The sequence below is a fragment of the Lampetra planeri genome, chromosome 37 (assembly GCF_965212315.1).
Source record: "Lampetra planeri chromosome 37, kcLamPlan1.2.h2, whole genome shotgun sequence".
NCBI lineage: Eukaryota > Metazoa > Chordata > Hyperoartia > Petromyzontiformes > Petromyzontidae > Lampetra > Lampetra planeri.
Genome location: NC_136143.1, coordinates 5,939,116 through 5,961,194, shown reverse-complemented (window position 1 = coordinate 5,961,194; position 22,079 = coordinate 5,939,116). Strand labels below are relative to the sequence as shown.

Genomic DNA, 22,079 nt, shown 5'->3' with positions numbered 1-22,079 from the left:
CTTCGCTCGCAACCCTAGCTCGACCCTTTAACCAAATGAAGTGGTCACTTACGAATTAGTACAGACCAATTCGCATTTGCCTTGGCATTGCGCGCCACGGGAGCTGGCACAATATATACTACTTTTGAATGGACAATTTGATACGATCATCGACACAACCATAATACACGACTACAAATTCCCACGTGCTTTTTACCGTTTTCTCCAGATTATAAAAAAACAAGACTCCTCCGGATTGTCAGACGCAATCCACAAAGACAAAGATCCCCCGTGTAGCCTTAACAGACTGTCGGGGCAAGTGCTGTTAGCGAGCACTTATAAAGGCCGGCACGGCACTCGGGGTAGGTAGCCAACACCACGCCCGGCCGCCTTTATCTCCCCAGTGGCGATGTTTATTACACACCGCACCAGGTACGCATTTGAGGCTGAGTCGACCTAAGGGAGGCCCATGACCGGTTCAGATAATCATCCCTGGTGTTGGCCGTGAGCAGGAATCGAACCCGGGTAGCGCAGCGCGCTAACCGCTACACTACCGCTCCCCACACCGCACTGACACACACACGCCAGAGTCTTTGCTTTAAAATCCCAAGGGTAACACTGTCGGATTTTTTACAATCGGGTTTAATTATCTTTTTATATTAAACCCGATCATCTGAGATTGGGAGAAATCCGGTTTAATTGGTTCTAATTGCGGCATCCGAGCGGAACTTCTCAACGATGGGCTTCATCCATTCCAAGCTGAGGGACTCACTGGCGGTGCCCACGATTGTGGAGAAGCTCCTCATGTTCATCAAGACCAACCTGCCCGCCGCATTCTACGACTACCCCGTGCCCGACGGCCCCCCGAGCACGATAGCAGCACCGACGAGGAAGCAGCCTAAGCCTTGGATCAGAGTTTCGTATTCATTAAACCAGGTTTTAATTCCCCGAAATCGGGTTTAATTGTATAAAAAAAAAACCCGATGCCTGGCCGCTGGTGAAAACCAGGTCTGTCGAGGCGACAGTGTCTGACAGACCTGGTTTTCACCTGAGCACGGTTGCTTGCGTTGTGGCCGAAACGTCGTGAGAATTATTTTATTATGTTTTTTTTTTGTTATTTTATTACTTCCCTTCTACGTGACTTTACCGAAAGAACCAAGAAGACTTGGAAGACTGTTTCACACGTAGGTTTTCGCGACCAATATTATTCATAATCAACGTTTTTGGGTTAGATCGCGTTATTTAAAAATGTGTCGTAACCCTCCACCTGATGAGTTAATTGATGACGTCACCCTGCTGCTGCTCTATTTAAGACCGGGAGCAAGAGCAGAGCCTCACTATTCTGGCGAATTGCCCGATGATGCTGGATGCAATTACCAGCGAAACGTCGTACTCAATTTTTTTTTGTAAATGCTGTGGTTTCACGCTTCAACACACCGGTGGGCTAAAACAGTGAACTATTTGTCTTTTGTCAACGTGACACTTTTTTTGCTGATTGGCCGTGTCGGGTAGTGGAGGGTTACGACACAATTACAAATAACGCGATCTAACCCAAAAACGTTGATTATGGACTTGGAAGACTAATTACTTTGCGTTCAATGCCCCCTGGGATGTGAGCCCACTCCCCCATTGTAACCCACCCGCTAGTTTCGAATCAATGTTGGTCTGGCCGCTGTGAGCCTCTCTCTCCGAGTCGTCCACTCTAGCTGGTGGACAAGCGGAGCAAGCAAGTATTGTGTGTGTGCGTGTGACTTGGAGGCCCCTTTGATGTATGATTTTTTTCACCCACTAGCTAGCAGTGACTCTAGGGGGCCCTCTGCTGGCCACGGGGCCCTTTGCAATTGCAAGGGTCGCTTAGTGGCTGGGCCGGCTCTGTATACACCGACACTCAACCCAGTGGCGCGATGTAAAATATTCACAAGCTACACTCGCCGATGTCAATGAGTCCTTGGTACTGCAACCCCCCCCCCAGCTCCCATCGTTGGTCCTCCGGGGGCTTCATTGGCGCTGTCACCCTCTGCACCTCACCGCCCTTGGTCCCTTCGCCATCTTTGAACCTCATCTGCAACGAGCGACATCGTGCCGAGGCCCCACACGTGTGCTTCGTCGGTGTCGGACATAAACTATTACAAACTACATCATGGGACCTCCATTGCCAGTAACAAAATATGATAATAGGTTTTTCCCCTTTTTTCTGGCAACAAAACAGGTGTTAAGATTTTGATTTAAAGCTTTCGTGACTGCAGGGATTCATATTCTGGATTTCACACCTGATGATGATTGCTTGTGTTGCAGTCGAAACGTCGTGAGAATTTGTATTGCTTTATATTTATATTATTTTATTATTTCCCTTCTACGTGACTTTACCGAAAGAACCAAGAATATAGGTGTTAAGATGTTAAAACACCAAACTGAAACCTTTTACAAGGAATCACGTCTGCATCAACCACAATGCTTGTGGTCAGAATGCAAGCAAAAAACACACCCTGATAATATAGTGCATTGTCTTTTAAACTGATTGGTCCATACCAGAGACAGCTTTCTTTTGAGCCTCGTCTCAAACGGTGTTAGACCAGAGGACGCCTTTTGGCATCTTAACACCTGTTTTGTTGCCAGAAAAAAGGGGAAAACCCTATTATCATATTACAAACTAAACTATTTCTTTTATTTTACCACGTAAGGCCCACTGAGCTATGTAGTTCTTTTACAGAAGCGACCTGGCCCACAGATGGCAGCTCAACAAAGTGGCTTATCGCGTGGAAATTTACTCCGCACGCACGTTGATTTTAAATGTGGAGGGAAAAGCCGGAGGGACCTGGAGAAAAGTCCACGCGACCACGGGGAGAGAGAGAAACACGCAAACTCCAAATATACAGCAGGCGCCAGGGTCAAAATCGAACCCACGACCTCGTGTATACCAGGCGAGTTAGTTAACATCTCGCCACCGTGTCAACCTTTGCTACATCTCTCTGTCTTGTGACGGTTATCTGCCTACTCGTTTTTAGCTGTCACCCAGCTACTGTCCGGGTTACGGTAGCTCCTCGCTTAACGCACAGTGTTCACACAACATAACGCGGAACGCGCAACCGTTATAACGCGGTTTCTGAGCGGTCAACGACGAACTACTTTCTTGAGTTGTGGATACAGTACGCGGAATGATCGAGGAACGCGGCGGCGTACCCTCAGTGATTGGTCCCGCCATCTCACTCTGTCTGTGTGTCCATCGTATCTCGCCGGCCTTTATCGTCGCATTACTTTTGGGTAATTTTTTTTCGCTTAACGGGGTTTTCGCTTAACGCAGCACTTTTCAGGAACGCATCTCCTCCTAGCGCGTCAAACCCGGACTTGTACTATCTGACTGTCTTATAACTACTAGTATCTGTCTGGTATACAGCTGTATTCAGATAATGTCCAGCCAATAACTGGCTACCACCTGGTTATCGCCTGCATCATGTCTGCCTTATTATTTGGTGACTACCCTGGCGAGCACCTGGCTCCTGTTCAGCTATTCTATTATTGGCTAACATCTGGAGTGCATGTGGCCAGTAATCCACACGGCAATTGGCTTTACCAGCTCCATAGGGCCCAGCCATGCGGCACATGCTCCTGGCCACGTGCCGTCTGCCCTGAGTCCTGCTGCTCACCGCCGCCTCCTCCGGCCACGAGGGATCGTGTCCACGCTGTCCCGGCTCCTGCGGTGGCCTCATTGGCACCTCCTGGGACCCCCTTTGTCTTTCGCTTCATAACTCTCGTTGATTCTGGCTTGCATTTGTGTTGGTACCTGGTTTGTATCTGCTGTGCAACTGACTTCAATCTGGATTTTATTTGTTTTGCATCCACATTGTATCTGGATAACATCTGATTTGTATCTACCTTACACCTGACTAATATGTGGATAGTTTCTGTTTTACTGGTAGGACCGGCCAGGTTATAACCGGCCAACAGGGGATTATTGTGTCCGTCGTGTAGGGAGGGGCTAGGTGGGGAGGGAGGGGCTGGGTGGGGAGGGGCTGGGTGGGGAGGGTGGGGCTGGGTGGGGAGGGTGGGGAGGGTGGGAGGGGTGGGGAGGGGCTGGTCACCCCGTGGTTGCCTTATAAAACTCAACGTTTAACCTACTCACGCCGGCTTGTGCCCGCCCTCACAGTCGGGCATATTTGCGGAATACACCACGCCGCCGTTGACTCTGGCCATTGACCGAGCAACCCAACGTTCCTACCAGCTCCCTCCGCAGGAATGTGTTTATATTGGCCTTGCATCCATGGTGAATCCGGCTAGTATCCGGTTGTGATCCAACTTGGATCCGGCTTGCATCCGGCTTACATCTGGTTCATATCCCGGTTGCATCCACCTTGCATTTGGCTTCTATTCATCTGGTATATCTGGCTTGCATCCACCTTGCATCTTGCTCGTATCTGGCTAGTATCTGGCTTGCATCTGGCTTTGTTTGTGTCCGACTAGAATCCTGCCGGGTAGCCCCCTTTGCGGGAGTCCGACTGGGCCGTCCAGTAGTTGCCATCGCGCAGGATGGCTTGCACCACGGATCCGGCTGAGTCTGTCCACTCAAGGTCGTGGTTCCTCTGCTGCAGTCCGCTCGCCACAACCTGCAAAGTCATTCACGCGCTGTCACGAAGGGCGCAGTGTCTCGCAGGTGAGTACAGTGTAGTCAGCAGTGGGTTTCACAGTCGGGAGCGATGTAAGGCGGGCACTGTGGAGGCGCACGGTTGATAGATGTCGCGAAACTCCCTCCCCGTGAGAGTCGAGAAGGTGCTATACCCTGGCTCGCCAGGAGGAGGCAGTACAGCGACAATGTGGGCTCCACGTTCGGGTTTTCTCCAGGTGCTCTGGTTTTCTCCAAAACGTAAACACTCATTAGTTGACCGATAACACCGCAGAGCTTGGGTGCCTTCCTGCTCGTCTGCAGTTCTATCACGCCTCTGAGTCGTTCTCTACGGGAGTGAGCGAATTCCGCGTGGAGCTTTACAAATGTTATTTTTATTATTAATTATTCTGCTGTGGCTTTACCCACTTAAAAAATGCGCAAGTATTTATTTTTTGTAATATGCAAAATTAGAACCGTGATATGACACGGGCACACGTGGCCGACTCTCTGGAGAACAACGTCACGGCATCTTTGACGTACACCGCGAAGCAGACGGGCCCGCATGTTTTACGGTCGATTCAGCCTGCAGTATTAACCAGGGCGGACACTGGGCTCGAACCGCGAAGCTCTGCAACGAGCGGCAGCTAATGCGCTACCGCTCGGCCACTTGAGCTGTGGCGATGGTGGTGGCAGCAGCAGCAGCAGCAGCGCAATGAGCCCCAAAAATCCCTCTAAGGTGTGACAACCGCGATATTTTTGGCTGAGATGGACATGAGTGGCTTGTCAATGATCCAGGTCTCCTCTTCCAGCAGCCAAACCGTGAGCAAATCATCGCCATGGCTCATGGATTCCCTTCTCGCGGATGGGTGGGAAGAATTTATTTTTAGCCAAGTCAATCGACAGGCGCGCGACGTGCGGCTGACTTTCCCTGCCGTGAGCTCTACGTGCCACCTCCGAGAGTCTGTTTGCCTCGTGTGGCGAGGGTTAGTGGTAGGGCTAGTGTGGTTCATTGTGGCTAGGGCAATTGTGAGGGTTTGGTTTGTTATCTTGGCTAGGGTTAGTGGTAGGGCTATTGTTCAACTGGGGCTTATCGTGGTGCGGCTAGCATGACATTGGCTTCAGAATCAGAATATTTATTATACTGGAGGAATCCGATGAGCTATAAAGCTCTTTTCTCACAGATGTGCTCCAGCCACTGACGACACCGCGCTCCTCCTCCTCCTCGTCGCAACACCAAGTTGGGTCCTTTCCCCACTTTTCGTTCACTCGTCACGCGGTGCCGGGATCGCGCTCGCGGCAGTCTCTCACCTGGTCAAACCCTTTCTCGACCTCCGTGACGTTGGGCATCAGCTGGTTGTGAAGCCTCTTGTGCTCGACCGAGCCCACCACGTCCATGCCGAACCACAGCGCGTTCGCGATGACCTGGTCGCGGTTCGAGCGATAGCAGGGGGGGGGGGGGGGGGTGTCACAGCGAGCCCCCGGCTAATACGAACGGCTCGCGATAGCCGACAGCGGCCACGTAGCGCCGGTGGCGGGAGGCTTGGGGTCATTCGCCACCGACGAATGACCCCAAGCCGGACTCGGCAAGAGATGGGGCAGGGTCATCGCTGGCGGAGCTGGTGGGCTGACCTGACCGGTAAACCCGGGGCCCTTGGACGCCGTCGGCCTACAGCGACGTGGCTTGGCCAGCAGAAACTTTGCCCTCCCTTGTTTTCAGATGTTCATTGTCTTAAAAAGACATTTGTCAAGTCAATTAATGTATGAAATTATTTATTTCACTGCCCCCCCCCCCCACCACCTGCCCCCTCTCCACTCTCCACCCGCCCCTCCCGCCAAAAACATTATTTATCAACTCAAAAATATTTGCGTTTGGCTCGCACGATACCTGCTCACCGATTCACTCACCCGCTTCACCAACTCAACCACACACCCACCCACTCAAACACCTCAATTGGACACATGCTTTCCTACTCGCTTACACACGCAGACCCACTCTCCAACTGACCTGCCCGCTCTTGCCTTCTCTCTACCTCTCTCGCCCACCCACTTACCAGCACTCTCTCACTCTCGCTCTCTCTCTCTCACTCACCAGCGCTGTGCCGGTGGTGATCTTGGTGCCTCCAGACGCTCCCACGATCAGCTTCACCCGGCTCTGTTTGTCGACGATCAGCGTGGGGCACATGGACGACAGCGGCCTCTTCCCTGCACGCAGAGATCCACAAAGGCAAAGGGTCTCTCGTGTAGCCTTAACAGACCGTTGGGGCAAGTGCCGTTCGCGAGTCGCACCTATGAAGGCCGGCACGGCACACGAGGATTGTGGGTGGCCAGCACCACGCCGGACCGCAGTGTCTCCCCAGTGGCGATGTTTACACATCGCACCAGATACTCATTTGAGGCTGAGTCGACCTAGGGATGGAGGCACACTACCGGCTCACATAATCATCACCGGTCTTGGCCGTGAGCGGGTATCGATCTCGGTTCGCCGGGTTGTTTTAACGCCGACGGCCACGGGACGGAATGGGGACCAGCGGCCTCTGTACGCGGTTAACGAGACGCAAAACTGGGGAGAGTTCTGACCCACCCGTTGCTAGTTGGCAGCAATGTCTGCCGTGTAGCAAATGATAATACTAACTTAATATAATAATGTACACTTGTTTAGCGCCTTTTATACCCGGAGGTCACCAAGGCGACTGTACGAGACACACTCCCCACACATACACGCAGGCTCACAGCAATCCGATCCAACTTCAAAAAGCAAAATGATTCACGGAATAGAAAGCGCCCTTAAAAAGAAGTTGCGTCTTTAGGCGCGATTTGAAGTGCGTCCCAGGGGAAGTGAATTGTATAGCCTGGTGGCGTGGGGGGGGGCACACGAGGAACAGGTCTGATCACCCATCATCGTCGTCGTACAGAGTCGCGTGGTGAACTATGCGCGTAAGGCTTTCCCACCCCTCACCCCTCCACTCCTTCCCGTCCCTCCCCTACAGCACTTTCGTGAGCCCCACGTGACCTCTGTTACGCTCACTCGTTCCTCAGCCCTTGCGCACCCCTTGCCATGGAAGGCACTCTTGTTTTTGTCACCGCTTTTTTAACTATATAAACCGCCTTGAACTACGGCACTCTACAAATATAAAATAAGATGACTCACGGGGCATAGGGAAAAGGTTGGGAATATTTATTTTATTTTCACACTTCCACCACTCACATTGCGTCCCCGCACTAAAAACAAACCTCATTCCAAGGTCGTCCGCACTGGCGGTCCTGAACCATTGGTGGAAATTCCACATTCCTTAGGCAAGGGCCAATACACCCATTATGAAAACTCCCGACTGACTTCCGAACAAAGTGGTAGGGTAGTTGTTTTATCGATCTGTTAGGGATGATGGGCTAGTGTCTCTCCACTGAGTTCACGGACTACAGCCCGTATGTATGCTGAACTTCTTTCGCACCTTACGTAGCCAACCGTGATAATCGGAGGTGCGAGGGGGAAGAACAACAAATGCGTGACCTCGGCACGCGTACACACACAACAGGCCAGACTTGGAAGAACCCAAGTGCTCTTGTTGTTGCAACACATGGTGCGAAGGAGGAGGTCCTGGTTGGCTCCGTGGCCTTTGCCTGGGAGAATGGGGATGGTTTCGTTTCATTTGGAAGTTTTTGGGTGATTTGTTTGACTTTCCTGTGATTTGCACCGCTATCGTGTTTTTATCTCACTTGTTGTTGTGACGTTCTTACCCCGTGCACCGACTGGACATCTTCAAAACAGAGCTTTATAGCTCATCGGATTCCTCCTCCTGTTCTCAATAAATATTCCGATGATTCTGATCCTCACCGGGCCTGATGAAGTTTGCCGGCGACGGGGGCACCCCGAAGCCGTTGACGATGTGCGGCGAGGAGAAGTCGTCCATCTCGTTGTTGAAAATGATTCCGGTGGAGGGGGACCGCACCTTGGAGCCGAAGCTGCGGGGGGAATGAAAATAAAGAAACGGACGGAGCGATGAGGCGGACCGGAGAAAACCCGCCCAGTCGCCCGCGATCGACGGCCGCGGGCGAAATCTCGCCGTGGCGTGGCAGATTCTGCAACGGCGTCAGCGAAGGTGCGAAAGCGACGAGGGACGATGCTCAATGGCGACGGTGAAAAGAAGCGGCGCAAAAAATAGCAGCGGTGTGACCCTCCCAGCTATTATTCGCATGATTCAAGTGGCAGGCGGATAGAGGGGGAAATTACCGAAGAAAGAGGGAGACACTCCACACATTTACTTACCCTATATTTATATTTGACTCTATACAGGGCAAGGGGCAGGAGAGGGAGGGGAGGGAAGTGACGACGCAGAGGTGAGGACACTGCCCTATGAACCCGGGTACATGAGTGCAATTCCCAGCCACGGCTAACCTTGTTTGATCTCGTCAAGGATCATAAACCATCATCACGTGAATTCCGGTCATCCTCGCAGCAGCAGTTTTTGGCTGGCCATCGAACAAAGATGGTCTCCGCATCGCGCGCTTTCAGAAGCGCTTCTGCGGCCGTCTCTACCTTCCGATATTGGGAAGCTACCGGGGCTATGCATTTTAAAATCATCTCGATTGAAAATGCATTCCTTTAGAACTGCTTTTGGCGGTTTGTTTGTTATCCTTCCCCCATCCCCCGCACCTCTGAGTAGCACGGTTGACTACGTACGGTGCAAGAGAAGTTCAACATACTTTCATTTATTTGCCCTATATATATGTAATTCTATATGCGCTGTGTATATGTTTCGGCCAAGGGGCAGGAGAGGAGGGGGGGGGGAAGCAGCGACGCAGCGGTTGGGACACTGCACTATGCACCCGGGCACATGAGTTCCATTCCCACAGCCACGGCGAACGTGAGTGGCGAGCGACATCCGAAGCAGTCGTATTTGGTCAAAAACAACAACAAAAAATAACCCCTTTAATTCCCACGGGGGGGAGGGGGGGGGGTTGGGTGGGAGGTCAATTCTGTATATATAACTCAGTGTGCCTTACCTGCTAAAATAAAAAAATAGTTTAATAGTTTCAGATTTCCAGGAACTGATCAATCGCTGCGGTGCTGATATGTTAACTATTTTGCCTGGTATACAGGAGGTTGTGGGTCGGATCGCGTCCCTGACGCCTGCAAATTTGGAGTTTGCAAGTTCTCCCCGTGGTCGCGTGGATTTCTCTCCAGGCCCTCCAGGTTTTTCCCTCGACGTTTAGAATCAACATCAGCACGCGTTCAAAGTATTTGGCTGCAGCAAATGTCCACGCGACAGGCCACTTTCATTGGGCTATCATTTGTGGCAGCCAGGTCGCTTCTGAAAAATAACTAGCTAGCTCAGTGGGCCTTGCCTGGCCAAAATAAAAACATGGGAAAAGAATTCCTCCGGCCGTAGCCGTTGCGGCGGCCTCTCACTAGAAGTTGATGGTGCTGGTGACAGAGACGGCACTGCCGTCAGGCCCCACCACCGACAGGTGCGCCGTGCCGCTGTCGTCCGGCACGTAGAACGTCGGCTCGTAGTACTCCACGCCGTGCGTCGCGTTGTCCCAGATCTTCTGCCGCAGCGCTTCGGCAAAGTCCTTCGACGTGACGTTCTTCATCAGCTGATGCGACGCCGGGGAAGGGGGGAAGAGACGTGGCAGGGAGAGATGAATCCATCCGATCGCTCCGAACGTTTTAAAGCTTTCGTGACTGCAGGGATTCATCTTCTTGGTTCTTTCGGTAAAGTCACGTAGAAGGGAAATAATAAAATAATAAAAATAAAACATAATAAAATAATTCTCACGACGTTTCGGCCACAACGCAAGCAGCCGTCCTCAGGTGATTGATACATCGCACCTGAGGACGGCTGCTTGCATTGTGGCCGAAACGTCGTGAGAATTATTTTATTACGTTTTATTTTTATTATTTTATTATTTCCCTTCTACGTGACTTTACCGAAAGAACCAAGAAGACGCTCCGAACGTGTTTTTACAACGTCCGATTATTTAGGTCGCTCGCGAGTGCTTGCGCGCGCGTGCACGTGTGCGAGCTAACGAACGAGCGAGTGAGGGGTTGTGGGCCGGCTCGGAGGTCCGTACGTCGGTGAGGTTGACGAAGTTGGGGTCGCCCAGCTCGGTGCGCTTGGCGTAGGCGAACTTGAACGCCTCGACGATGCGGTGGTAGGTGAGGGACTTCTGCTCCTCGCCCAGGCTCTGCGGCGTCATCTTGTAGCCTGGAGCGCAGAGACGAGAGGCGCTCGATATGGGATTGTCATCATCGTCGTCGTGAAATGATCTATCCGCTGCTGGATGAAAGCCTCCCCAAGCTGTTGCCATCTCTCAGTTGTGCGACGTATCAATCCCCACCTAGCACCGCCACGCGAGCTCACTCCCCCCGCGTTAGCGTCGAGGAGATGCCATGAACTTGGCTCACCAGGAGAAGGCAGGAGTGTGAATATTTATTCATACTGCAGGAGGAATCCGATTAGCTTCAAAGCTCTGGTTCGCTGATGTCCAGTAGGGGCGGGTCAGAATGTTACAACAACGAGGAATAACTTTACAAATCTACAAATAAAACTATACTTTTTTTCATCTTTCCAGGTAAAGCCCACTGAGCTGATTAACTTATTTTTCAGAAGCGACCTGGCCCACAAATGATAGCTCAACAAAGTGGCTTGTCATTATGCAAATGTATAGCGGCCAAAAAATGTATAATACTTGTCTAAATAAAAAACAAGTTATAATATTAAAAGCACGTTTCTGGGGGGGGGGGGGGGGTCGACGGCGGAGGCTCACCGGCGAGGATGTTGAGGATGAGGGTGAGCACGGGGCCGCTGGAGGGGGCCGGGGGGGTGAAGATGACGTAGTCGTCCAGCTCGGTCCGCAGCGGGTCCAGCACGAGCTCTGCCTGGTACCGCTCCAGGTCTTCCATCGTCACGATGCCACCTGGTGAGAGACGGCGACTAGAGGGTGAAGATGACAACCCCCACCCCCCCGTGTTGCCCTCTGTTGGGGCAAGGGCTGTCAGCGAGCTCCGACGATGGCCGGCAGAGCACGGAAGGGGGTGGGTGGCCAGCACAGACCCGCCGGCCGCCTTTGTCTCCCCGAATGGCGATGTTTACACATCGCACACCAGGCTGGGTTGACCACGCACGCGCACTGGCAGGCACCGCACAGGACGCACACACACAGGTAACGCTCAAGGTCCTTTCATCGTCACGATGCCACATGATGAGAGATCGCGACAAAGGTTCAAAGGTAAAGATCCCTCCCAACCCGTATAGCGTTCCGTTGGGGCAAGTGCTGTTAGCGAGAAGCTACCAAATGAAGGCCGGTACTGTAGCATGCGAGGGGGTGGGTGGACAACATTACGCCCGGCCGCCTTTGTCTCCCCGAGTGGCGATGTTTACACATCGCACACCAGGTACTCATTTGAGGCCGAGTTCGATTCCAGCTCACGGCCAACACCGATGACGATTATCTGTACCAGTCCTGGGCCTCTCCTAGGTCGACTCAGCCTCAAAGGAGTACCTGGTGCGGCGTGTAAAAACATCGCTACTGGAGGAGACAAAGGCGGCCGGGCGTGGTGTTGTCAACCCACCCCCTCGTGTGCCGTGCCGGCTTTCATAGGTGCTCACTAACAGCACTTGCCCCATCAGTTTGTGAAGGCTACGCGGGGGAGCTTTATTTTTTGTTTGTGTTAGCTAACAGCACTTGCCCCATCAGTTTGTGAAGGCTACGCGGGGGAGCTTTATTTTTTGTTTGTGTTAGCTAACAGCACTTGCCCCAACAGTCTGTGAAGGCTACACGGGGGAGCTTTATTTTTTGTTTGTGTTAGCTAACAGCACTTGCCCCATCAGTCTGTGAAGGCTACACGGGGGAGCTGTATTTGTTGTTTGTGTTAGCTAACAGCACTTGCCCCAACAGTCTGTGAAGACTACACGGGGGAGCTTTATTTTTTGTTTGTGTTAGCTAACAGCACTTGCCCCAACAGTCTGTGAAGGCTACACGGGGGAGCTTTATTTTTTGTTTGTGTTAGCTAACAGCACTTGCCACATCAGTCTGTGAAGGCTACACGGGGGAGCTCTATTTTTTGTTTGTTAGCTAACAGCACTTGCCCCAACAGTCTGTGAAGGCTACACGGGGGAGCTTTATTTTTTGTTTGTGTTAGCTAACAGCACTTGCCCCAACAGTCTGTGAATGCTACACGGGGGAGCTCTATTTTTTGTTTGTGTTAGCTAACAGCACTTGCCCCAACAGTCTGTGAAGGCTACACGGGGGAGCTTTATTTTCTGTTTGTGTTAGCTAACAGCACTTGCCCCAACAGTCTGTGAAGGCTACACGGGGGAGCTTTATTTTTTGTTTGTGTTAGCTAACAGCACTTGCCCCAACAGTCTGTGAAGGCTACACGGGGGAGCTTTATTTTTTGTTTGTGTTAGCTAACAGCACTTGCCACATCAGTCTGTGAAGGCTACACGGGGGAGCTCTATTTTTTGTTTGTTAGCTAACAGCACTTGCCCCAACAGTCTGTGAAGGCTACACGGGGGAGCTTTATTTTTTGTTTGTGTTAGCTAACAGCACTTGCCCCAACAGTCTGTGAATGCTACACGGGGGAGCTCTATTTTTTGTTTGTGTTAGCTAACAGCACTTGCCCCAACAGTCTGTGAAGGCTACACGGGGGAGCTTTATTTTCTGTTTGTGTTAGCTAACAGCACTTGCCCCAACAGTCTGTGAAGGCTACACGGGGGAGCTTTGTTGTTGTTTTTCCTAGCCCCACCCCCCACTCACTGCCACGCGACCCCATGAAACGTAACGCGAGGCAGCGCGGCAAGCAGGTCGCCCACCTTCCCGCTGGATGTCGCGGCTGATGTTGCGCGCCAGCGAGCCGGTGTAGAAGGCGTCGGCGCCTTCCCTGGCGATCACCTCCAGCGTGTCGGCCAACTTGGCGAACCTCACCGTGTCGTTCTCGCGCCGAACCTTCCCCGACTCGTCGCAAAACACCTCGCTGCGAAGCCACGCGGTCGCGACATCGACGGCAGACAGCGTCGACGAAACAAACGCTGACAACAACGCCGACGACGACAAAAGCAAATCTTGACTTAAAGCTTTCGTGACTGCAGAAATGCATATTGTTTGGGTCTTTCGGTAAAGTCACGTAGATGGGTTCAAAGAAAATAACAAAAAAACTACGACGTTTCGATCGCAACGCAAGCGGTCGTCATCTGGCTGACAAAAGAGAGGAAAGCTGCTGAGGAAGGCTGTTTTAAAGGTTTTAAATGGGTGTAGCCCAAGGGTCATAAACGAAGTGGGCGGGGCTATTTATGTTAATGTGAGAAATTCGCGTGTTAATGTAAGATCGGAGGGCGACCTCCACGATGTTAATGGTTTAAATTTCTCAGCCACCTCGTGCGCCGAAAGACCCAATAAAAATAAAAGTGGATGTTTTTTGTTTGTTTGTTCCTTCTCTCTCTCTCTCTCATCGTGTGGGTATTTCCACGGATGACCGTCACTCGATGTTGAACTCTTTTTGTTCGCTCTCGGCCAGGGTTCTAGCGACGTCGCGGGCCTCTGTGAGACTCTGCGGCTGCTGCGGCAACGTCAACGTCTGCGGCAGCAGCAGCGGCACGACGACTCCCGCTCAGAAGTCGCAACCGGGTACCCGATACCCATACCCTACCCGATACCTGGTGCGGCCGGGTACGGGCAGACCATCAGTCACTGGTGAGTAACCGTTTGTCACTCATTTCCCAACGTCTTGTCTCTTCTCACAATTCAAGTTCCTAGAATCAAGCCACCCGCGCCTGCAACATGGCTTCATCCCAGAGGTCGCAATCAGGTACCAGTTTGCGACCCTGGTGCGGCCGAGTACGGGTAAGGAATCAAAACCCGTTTGCGTCCTCTGCTCCCGCTCGAGTCCCTCACCAGAGCGACGGCCTCGACTCGATCTCCTCCCGGGCGGACTCCATGGCCGCGGCGAGCGCGTTGCTCACGCGGATGCCCCGTCGCGCCATGTCCACGCTCGGCTTGAAGAGGCGCGCCCAGGGCAGGCGGCCGTGGCGGCGGTGCGCCAGCTCGTAGCCGCGGAGCTCGCCGGGCACGGCGACGGCCAGTCCGCCTGAAGACGCGCCGCAAACCACGACCGCAACGACACCGTCACTTGCCGCCGCGCGAACGCCCACGCCATCCCCCCCCCCCTACCCCCGTGGCACGCGGCGCGCGACCCATCGCCGAACACGCCACAGCAGCAACCGCGGCGGCGGCGGCGGTGTCGCAAACGGCGTTCGTGCCAGGCTAGGTGCGCTTCGTGGCCGTCGCGTGCAAGCGTCGAAGGCTCGCTGCTGCGAGGAGGTTGCGGTACAAAACCCAGGTGGTGCCATAGGTTGACTGACTGAGATGACTGGCAGGTGCACCACCTGTGCCCCCATACTGTGCCAACACGCGCGCACTCACACACACACTCACATACACACTCACACACACACACTCACACACACACTCACACACACTCACACACACTCACACACACGCACACACACTCACACACACACGCACACACACTCACAAACGTCACGCCGTGCACACACCACGACACGCCGTTCACGTGGGGCATCGTTTACAAATTGTTCGTTTTCAAGACTATTGTGAACCGAAACCGGTGAGCCGGAGTCATAATTTACAACGGAGTGGCAAGCCAAGGAACGGACACGTTTCCGAGAGCACGTCCACCTACAGCCGAACATTCAAACGCAGGATCGTGAGAGGCGTCGATGGCTTGGGAAGGGAGAGTCTTCATCCAGTAGTGGATTGACCATGGCTGATGATGATGTTTTTGTTTCTCCCACTGCCCCTGTGAGTCATTTCTCAAGGATGTGACGCACGTCATTCGGGGACGTGTTCTGTGTCCGTGCTCAGTGAGACTTGTTGTAACGTTCTTGCCCGCCCCCGACTGGACATCTGTGAAAAAGAGCTTCATAGCTCACCGGATTCCTCCCGGATAAATACGTCTGCTGATTCTGACTTAATCGGTGCTTCCCAGGTGAACTGTGAGCCACGCAGAGCATCCTGAGGACCATCGCCTGTGAGTGCTATTGACGTGAGAGTTTGCGTAGTGGGAGGCAGTGCCGGATTATCCTAGTAGAAAACGTAGCTACAAATGCTACGGGCCCCGCACTTTCAAGGGCCCCGCTCTAAATGCTTTCAAGCTATCAATTCCGGTTCAGTGATTCTGCACTTGCTCTATGACTATAGTACTATACCGCTTTCAACTTTTATGAACGACTGGGTGTTTAAGGTTAGCGATTTGTCGTATTATCTGGCTGAATATCAAATGAAAAAATACTATTTACTATGCAAGTAATAAAAGATGTGTGTGTGTGTTTTTTTATTTAGGGCCTCTTTATAACATAAATGCTACAGGCCCCGCACAATCTTCATCCGGCACTGGTGGGCGGGTGGAGTGGGCGATGGAGGTACCGGTCAGAGAGAGGTCAGAGTTGTTCCCAAACATGTTTTCCGTGGCGTTGAGTGGAGCCGTCTCCCTCGCGTTTATAAACTCCGCTCTCCCTGCGAGGATGGGCAGGAAAAAGGGGGTTTACGCGAGCGAGAAAGATTGCTTGTCACTTTGTGCTTACTCACGATGGCATATGCAAACTCAGTGCAGACAATGTTTAGATTTCAAAAAACCATCTCCCCCCAACCACGCCCCCCCCCCAGCCGTTTAGCCTCATTGTCTGTGGGTGCAATGCACGCAGAAAAGACAAAGATCCCCCGTATAGCCTGTAACAGATTGTTGGGGTAAGTGCCGTTAGCGAGTAGCACCTATGAAGGCCGACACGGCACACGAGGGGGTAGGTGGCCAGCACCACGCCTGGCCGCCTTTGTCTCCCCAGTGGCGATGTTTACACACCGCACCAGGTACTCATTTGAGGCTGAGTTGACCTAGGGGAGGCCGGGGACCGGTTCAGAACTCGCCGGGTTCGTAGCGCTAAACGCTGCACTACCGCTCCCAACATTAACAAACACATGCTCACACACACACACGCTCACGCACATGCTCACACACACACACGCTCACACACATGCTCACACACACACACGCTCACACACACGCTCACACACATGCTCACACACACACACGCTCACACACATGCTCACACACACACACGCTCACACACATGCTCACACACACGCTCACACCCACACGAACACACACCGGTGGAGGCGTTGTAGATGGTGAAGAAGGCCCCGCCGCCGATGCCCATGCTGTGCGCGTTGAAGAGACCGATGCAGAGGAGCGCTGCGATGGCCGCGTCCACCACGGAGCCGCCGTCCTTCATCGCGTCCCTGCGGCCCACGGGGCGGTGCGGGGGGGTCAGGGCTCGTGGGTCAGGGTTGCTGAGTCAGGGTTGCTGGGTCAAGCCTCCTCGGTCAGCGTTACTGAATCAAGGCTACTGGGTCAAGCCTCCTCGATCAGGGTTACTGAATCAAGGCTACTGGGTCAAGCCTCCTGGGACAGGGTGACTGGGTCAGGTTTATGGGGTCAGGGTTACTGGGTCAGGGTTAGTGAATCAGGGCTACTGGGTCAATCCTCTTGAGTCAGGGTTAAGGGGTCAGGTCTCCAGGGACAGGGGTGACTGGGTCAGGTCTGGTTCAGATTTTCTCAAGGTTTCTGGGTCAGGGTTACTGGGTCAGGGCTACTGGGTCAAGGCTACTGGGTCAAGCCTCCTGGGACAGGGTGACTGGGTCAGGTTTATGGGGTCCGGGCTCGTGGGTCAGGGTTACTGGGCCAGGGCTACTGGGATCGGTGTCTCCAGGCTGGGAGTCGATTACTGACACCCCGAAGGGACCCCTCACCCAGTATAGTAGTTCGGCCACAAATACAACGCGATCTTTTAAAATAAAATTGTTTAATTCGAAACGCTGCCCCGAATCATGACAATTCATCGGACGCCAAATGGGAGGTGAATTATTACTCCGCTAGCTTTTCACACAAACACTCGGATTGCCTTCCTCACACGCACATCCCAAACAGGAATAGTCCAAACATCCCAATGCAGGACCCTCTTTAAGGCCCACAGCTCACTGGGGCTCATCGCAGACTAAAGGTAAAAGCGCAGCCCTGATCGCCCATGCAAATGCTGGTGGAAAGGCCACCACGAGATGTTAACGCCTTTGCCTGGTATGCAGGTTGTGGGTTCGATCTCAACCCTGACGCCTGTATATTTGGAGTTTCGCATGTTCTCCTCATGGTCACGTGGATTTTTATCCGGATCCTCCGGTTTTCCCCTCCACATTTAGAATCAAAATACGTTTAGAGTATTTGTCTGCTATAAATTTCCACGTGATAAGCCACTTCGTTGAGCTGTCATTTGTGGCCAGGTCGCTTCTGAAAAAGAGCTACATAGCTCAGTGCGCCTTTCGTGGTTAAATACAAACGGTGGACTGTAGTTTTAATGACGGCATCATCAGCTTCATTGTTATGATTACGGATAATTTTGGTTTCTGAATTTAGAACTCTTAGATTCGTTCCACCTACATTCCCTACCACCACCATCATCATTGCTATTATTGTGGCTTTCGTGTTATTATCATAATTTTTAGATTCTAAATTTAGAACACTCTTAAATTCCTTCCACCTGCACCCCCTAACACCAACGTCCTCCCTGCACTAGTGGTTGTCTCAATTTAAGAAGCCCTCTCATGGCAGGAAATCCAGGCTGGCACTAGGTTCGGGGGGTGGGGGGTGGGGGGAGGGGTCGAGAGGTCATTTCCCCAGGCCGGCTCGGGCCACGGTGCAATCTCCTCTCTCACCTCCCGACCTCGGAGCACGGCCCTGCATCGGCTGCCACGGCGGCGCTGTGGTACGAGTGGGTCGCCGGGGTCACGGGGGTCGGATCGGTGCGACGAAGACCCAGGGTGAGACCCAGGATGAGAGCCACCGCGAGGCTCACGAGTAAAATCGCCGAAGCGAGGGCCAACTTCGTGTTCTTCTGCATGCTGGATTTTCCAACAAAAAGACAAAGATTCCCCCGTCATAGCCTGAACAGGCTATTGCGGCAATTGCTGCTAACGACCACCTCATCATGCACACGCACGCAGGTTAATTGGTGAGCACGTGGCATTGTGGTGGTTGAGTCGGCGGGTGTACGAACGTGGAGATATACCTGGGACCACACGGTCTCATTTCCCCACCGATGTTTTGTTTTTATTTCTTCCGGAATCACTCGTGGTATAGATTTAGAGTGGTAGCCACGTGAGTAGTACCGTAGCCACGGCCGTAGCGATATGTATACTGGATGTTGTGTGCCGGGTGCGGCAATATGTTTGGGCTCGCCCGACCCTGACAGTGCCGGCTCTCATGCAGTAAATCAGGAACTCAGTCGTGTAGACGCAGTGCCTTTGCCAATAACATCTGCTTAACCTGACTCTCCCTATGTTGATGAGACCCATGAAGTCGAAACCGGCCACGGGTTTGCTTACTTAAACAAAATGCTGCCCGGTGGCATCGGTCAGGAAAGCCAATAAATGGGCTGATGTACCAGACATGTGTGCCTGTGCGATTTAAAATTCTGCTTATAATTGTCGGTTTTTTTTTTATACAGATAACGATCTCGTGAACTCGACTCTATGAATCTGCCTCCTCTCTTAGTTCTCCTTACGGAGAAAGGATTGTTGCGTATTTTTAAAGCAGAGCCGCGCGCCTCTGTGTGTGTGTGTTAAGCAGTTGAAACACGTCGCCTTACTTTGGAAGTAATTCCCCACTCCGCTTTGTGATGCGGAGTCACGGAGCCGCTGTCTGTAACAGCCCTCCGATGCGTCTGCGGGTTCGGTGCCGCGTGTTTGTTCGGCACGACGTCCGACGTTTCTCTCCACGCGCTTCTTCAGGAACGTGGTGCGAAACGTCGGACATCGTGTTGAACAACACAAGCGGCGCAACCCTACAACACCTCATATATATACAGTAAATATACAAAAGTAAACGTCCGTCCTGAAAAATAAAATTTTAACACCCACGAAATGTGACTGGAACTTAATGGTATAATTAACGGCTTCGTGCGTCATTCGTCCAGCAGTGGACACATCATGGATGATGAGGATGATGATGATGGTGAGCTCAAAAGCTGAGGCCATAATTAGAGAATGCAGTTCCCTGAATTTGCTCCCAACACGTGGACCGAAACGTCGGACATCGTGCCCAAATCACATGACGGCACAACCGGACAAACGCATCGGCGAGGCCATAGAGCTGCGACTACCTACCGCATCATAGCCAGGAAAGGATTGTAGCGTGGGATCGTGAACCCTGTCTGTTCGGTCTCCTTGTTAGCGTCTCATCTCGTGGACGAGGAGGAACGGCGGGGGGGGGGGGGGTGAAGAGGGGGGGTGGTAAGGAGGGGGGGTTGAGGACGAGGAGGAGGGGGGGGGGTCTCAAGCCGTACCCAATCGCGTGGGAAGGAACATCGTGTGGCTCCGGCGCGTTCATTGTTTATTTTTGACTTCCAAGTGTAGGTCGTGTTGGGGGGGGGGGGGTAGGTGCTACTCGCCGACAGCACTTGCCCCAGCAGTCTGTTAAAGGCTATACGGAGATCTTCTTGTCTTTATCTTTGGGTTTTTTGGTTGTTGTTGAGAATATTCCAGAATGTACCCGTGCGTTTACTTATTCCCGCATTCTTATATAACAAACAAATGTCCTCATCGTCAGACACGGCAGCCGAAAAATCATCATCTGTAGCAGAGTTAGTCATCAAGCCACATTCTATCCACTGCTGGATGACGGCACCCTACGCTGTCGCGAAAGCGGTCACGGTACTGCACTGCCACCACAAATCCATCTCACTCAACTACTGCACCCACACGCATCGTATATCACCCCATCGCTCTCTCTCTCTCTCAGCGCTCTGATCGCTCCTCTCCTCCTCTGCTTTGCCGGCTTAAATTCCATTTCCATCATCGTCGTCACCACTATCATCCCAGCTCGCCACGCTGTGCCCTCGCCCGAGCCAGATTAATTTTCTTTTGAAGTCGCTCCTGTTATGTCCGCGACGTTCGCCGGTTCCACGCGACTCCGCGTCCCCGTTGTTTGTACGACCGCGCATCTGCGAAACTACTGGAGAGCTGTGAAAGAAAGAGCTTCACAGCTCATCGGATTCGTCCAGTCTAAAATTCTGATACCGGGATGCACGTGTCGTGACTGTGACTGTCGCGGGCAACAAACGCACGTTGCGAGAAATCACGCACGCAATTGTGAGCCGCTCAACGCTTTGTCGCGAGCAACACGACGCGTCGCAGGCGACTCGCACGTCGCAGGCGACACGGTGCTATTGTAAATGAACACGACGCGTGAACACGAATCGACGAAGTCGATCGCGTCCGCAGCGTAAACGCCCGAAGAGAATAGCGAGTCGGGGGGGGGGGGGGACGCGCCGTCACAATCGCCACCGCCATCAGCCTCACCTGGAGGGACGCGGAGGCAGCGGAGTTGAAGATCGCACCTGAGATGAAGGTGGCACGGCGGGAACAGCAGGGGGTGAGCAAGGGGTGTCGGGGATAAATAGGGGGAGGGGAGGGGGGTAAGAGGGGCTGCGTGCTGGGAGGGCGGAGGTGATGGTGGGGGGGGGGGGCGGGGGTGGGGGGCGGGGCTGGGGTTCGTCCGACTCGCCACCAAACTATGTGCGCTTCGTCGGACGCGCGGTATTTGTGATCACAGACGCGTGCGTTGGGTGGCGGTGTGCGTGCCCGTGTGTGTGTGTCTGTGTGTGTGTGCGTGTGTGTGTGTGTCTGCCAGTGCGCGTATGTGTATGTGTCTGTGCCGGTGTGTGTGTGTGTGCGTCTGTCAGTGCGCGTGTGTGTGTCTGTGCCGGTGTGTGTGTGTGCCGGTCTGTGTGTGTGCGCGTCTGTTAGTGCGCGTGTGTGTGTCTGTGCCGGTGTGTGTGTGTGCGCGTGTGTCAATGCGCGTGTGTGTGTGTGCGCGTATGTCAGTGCGTGTGTGTGTGTGTCTGTGCCGGTGTGTGTGTGTGCGCGTATGTCAGTGCGTGTGTGTGTGTGTGTCTGTGCCCGTGTGTGTGTGTGCGCGTATGTCAGTGCGCGTGTGTGTGTGTGTATCTGTGCCGGTGTGTGTGCGGGCTTTAGTAGGACGCTCTCTGACAGCACTTGCGCCATCAGTCTGTTAAAGGCTTTACGGGGGACCTTTGCATCTGTGTGTGTGTTAAGTAGTGTAGCGGTTAGCGCGCTGCGCTACAAACCCGGCGACCCGGGTTCGATTCCCGCTCACGGCCAACACCCAGTGACGATTTTATTTGAACCGGTCCTGGGCCTCCCCTAGGTCGACTCAGCCTCAAATGAATACCCGGTGTGGTATGATAAACATCGCCACTAGGGAGACAAAGACGGCCGGGCGTGGTGTTGGCCACTCACCCCCCGCGTGTGCCGTGCCGGCCTTTTATAGGTGCTCACTAACAGCACTTGCCCCTACAGTCTGTTAAGGCTACACGGGGGGGATCTTAGTCTTTGCTCCACCACACGACACCAA

At 53.1% G+C, this 22,079-nt stretch overlaps 1 protein-coding gene across 3 annotated transcripts; it reads right to left on the bottom strand.

Annotated features, from left to right (window-relative positions):
* Nucleotides 1-4,217: 4,217 nt before the first annotated feature.
* GGT1 (gamma-glutamyltransferase 1) lies at nucleotides 4,218-21,100 on the bottom strand. 3 transcript variants are annotated; one of them, XM_078611882.1, is made up of 14 exons: nucleotides 21,005-21,100; nucleotides 19,294-19,429; nucleotides 18,362-18,547; nucleotides 16,764-16,894; nucleotides 16,025-16,114; nucleotides 14,474-14,666; nucleotides 13,396-13,556; nucleotides 11,348-11,497; nucleotides 10,652-10,785; nucleotides 9,987-10,174; nucleotides 8,412-8,539; nucleotides 6,669-6,781; nucleotides 5,888-6,001; nucleotides 4,218-4,580 (listed from the first exon to the last, which is right to left on the bottom strand). In XM_078611882.1, exons 3-14 carry the CDS (start codon nucleotides 18,544-18,546, stop codon nucleotides 4,434-4,436), a joined length of 1,734 nt encoding a protein of 577 aa, XP_078468008.1. In that variant the 5' UTR covers nucleotide 18,547; nucleotides 19,294-19,429; nucleotides 21,005-21,100; the 3' UTR covers nucleotides 4,218-4,433. The 3 variants fall into 3 exon arrangements, with proteins under 3 accessions (XP_078468008.1, XP_078468009.1, XP_078468010.1); XM_078611883.1 differs by having other exon boundaries at nucleotides 19,294-19,426; XM_078611884.1 differs by lacking the exon at nucleotides 19,294-19,429.
* Between the last annotated feature and the right edge of the window lie 979 nt (nucleotides 21,101-22,079).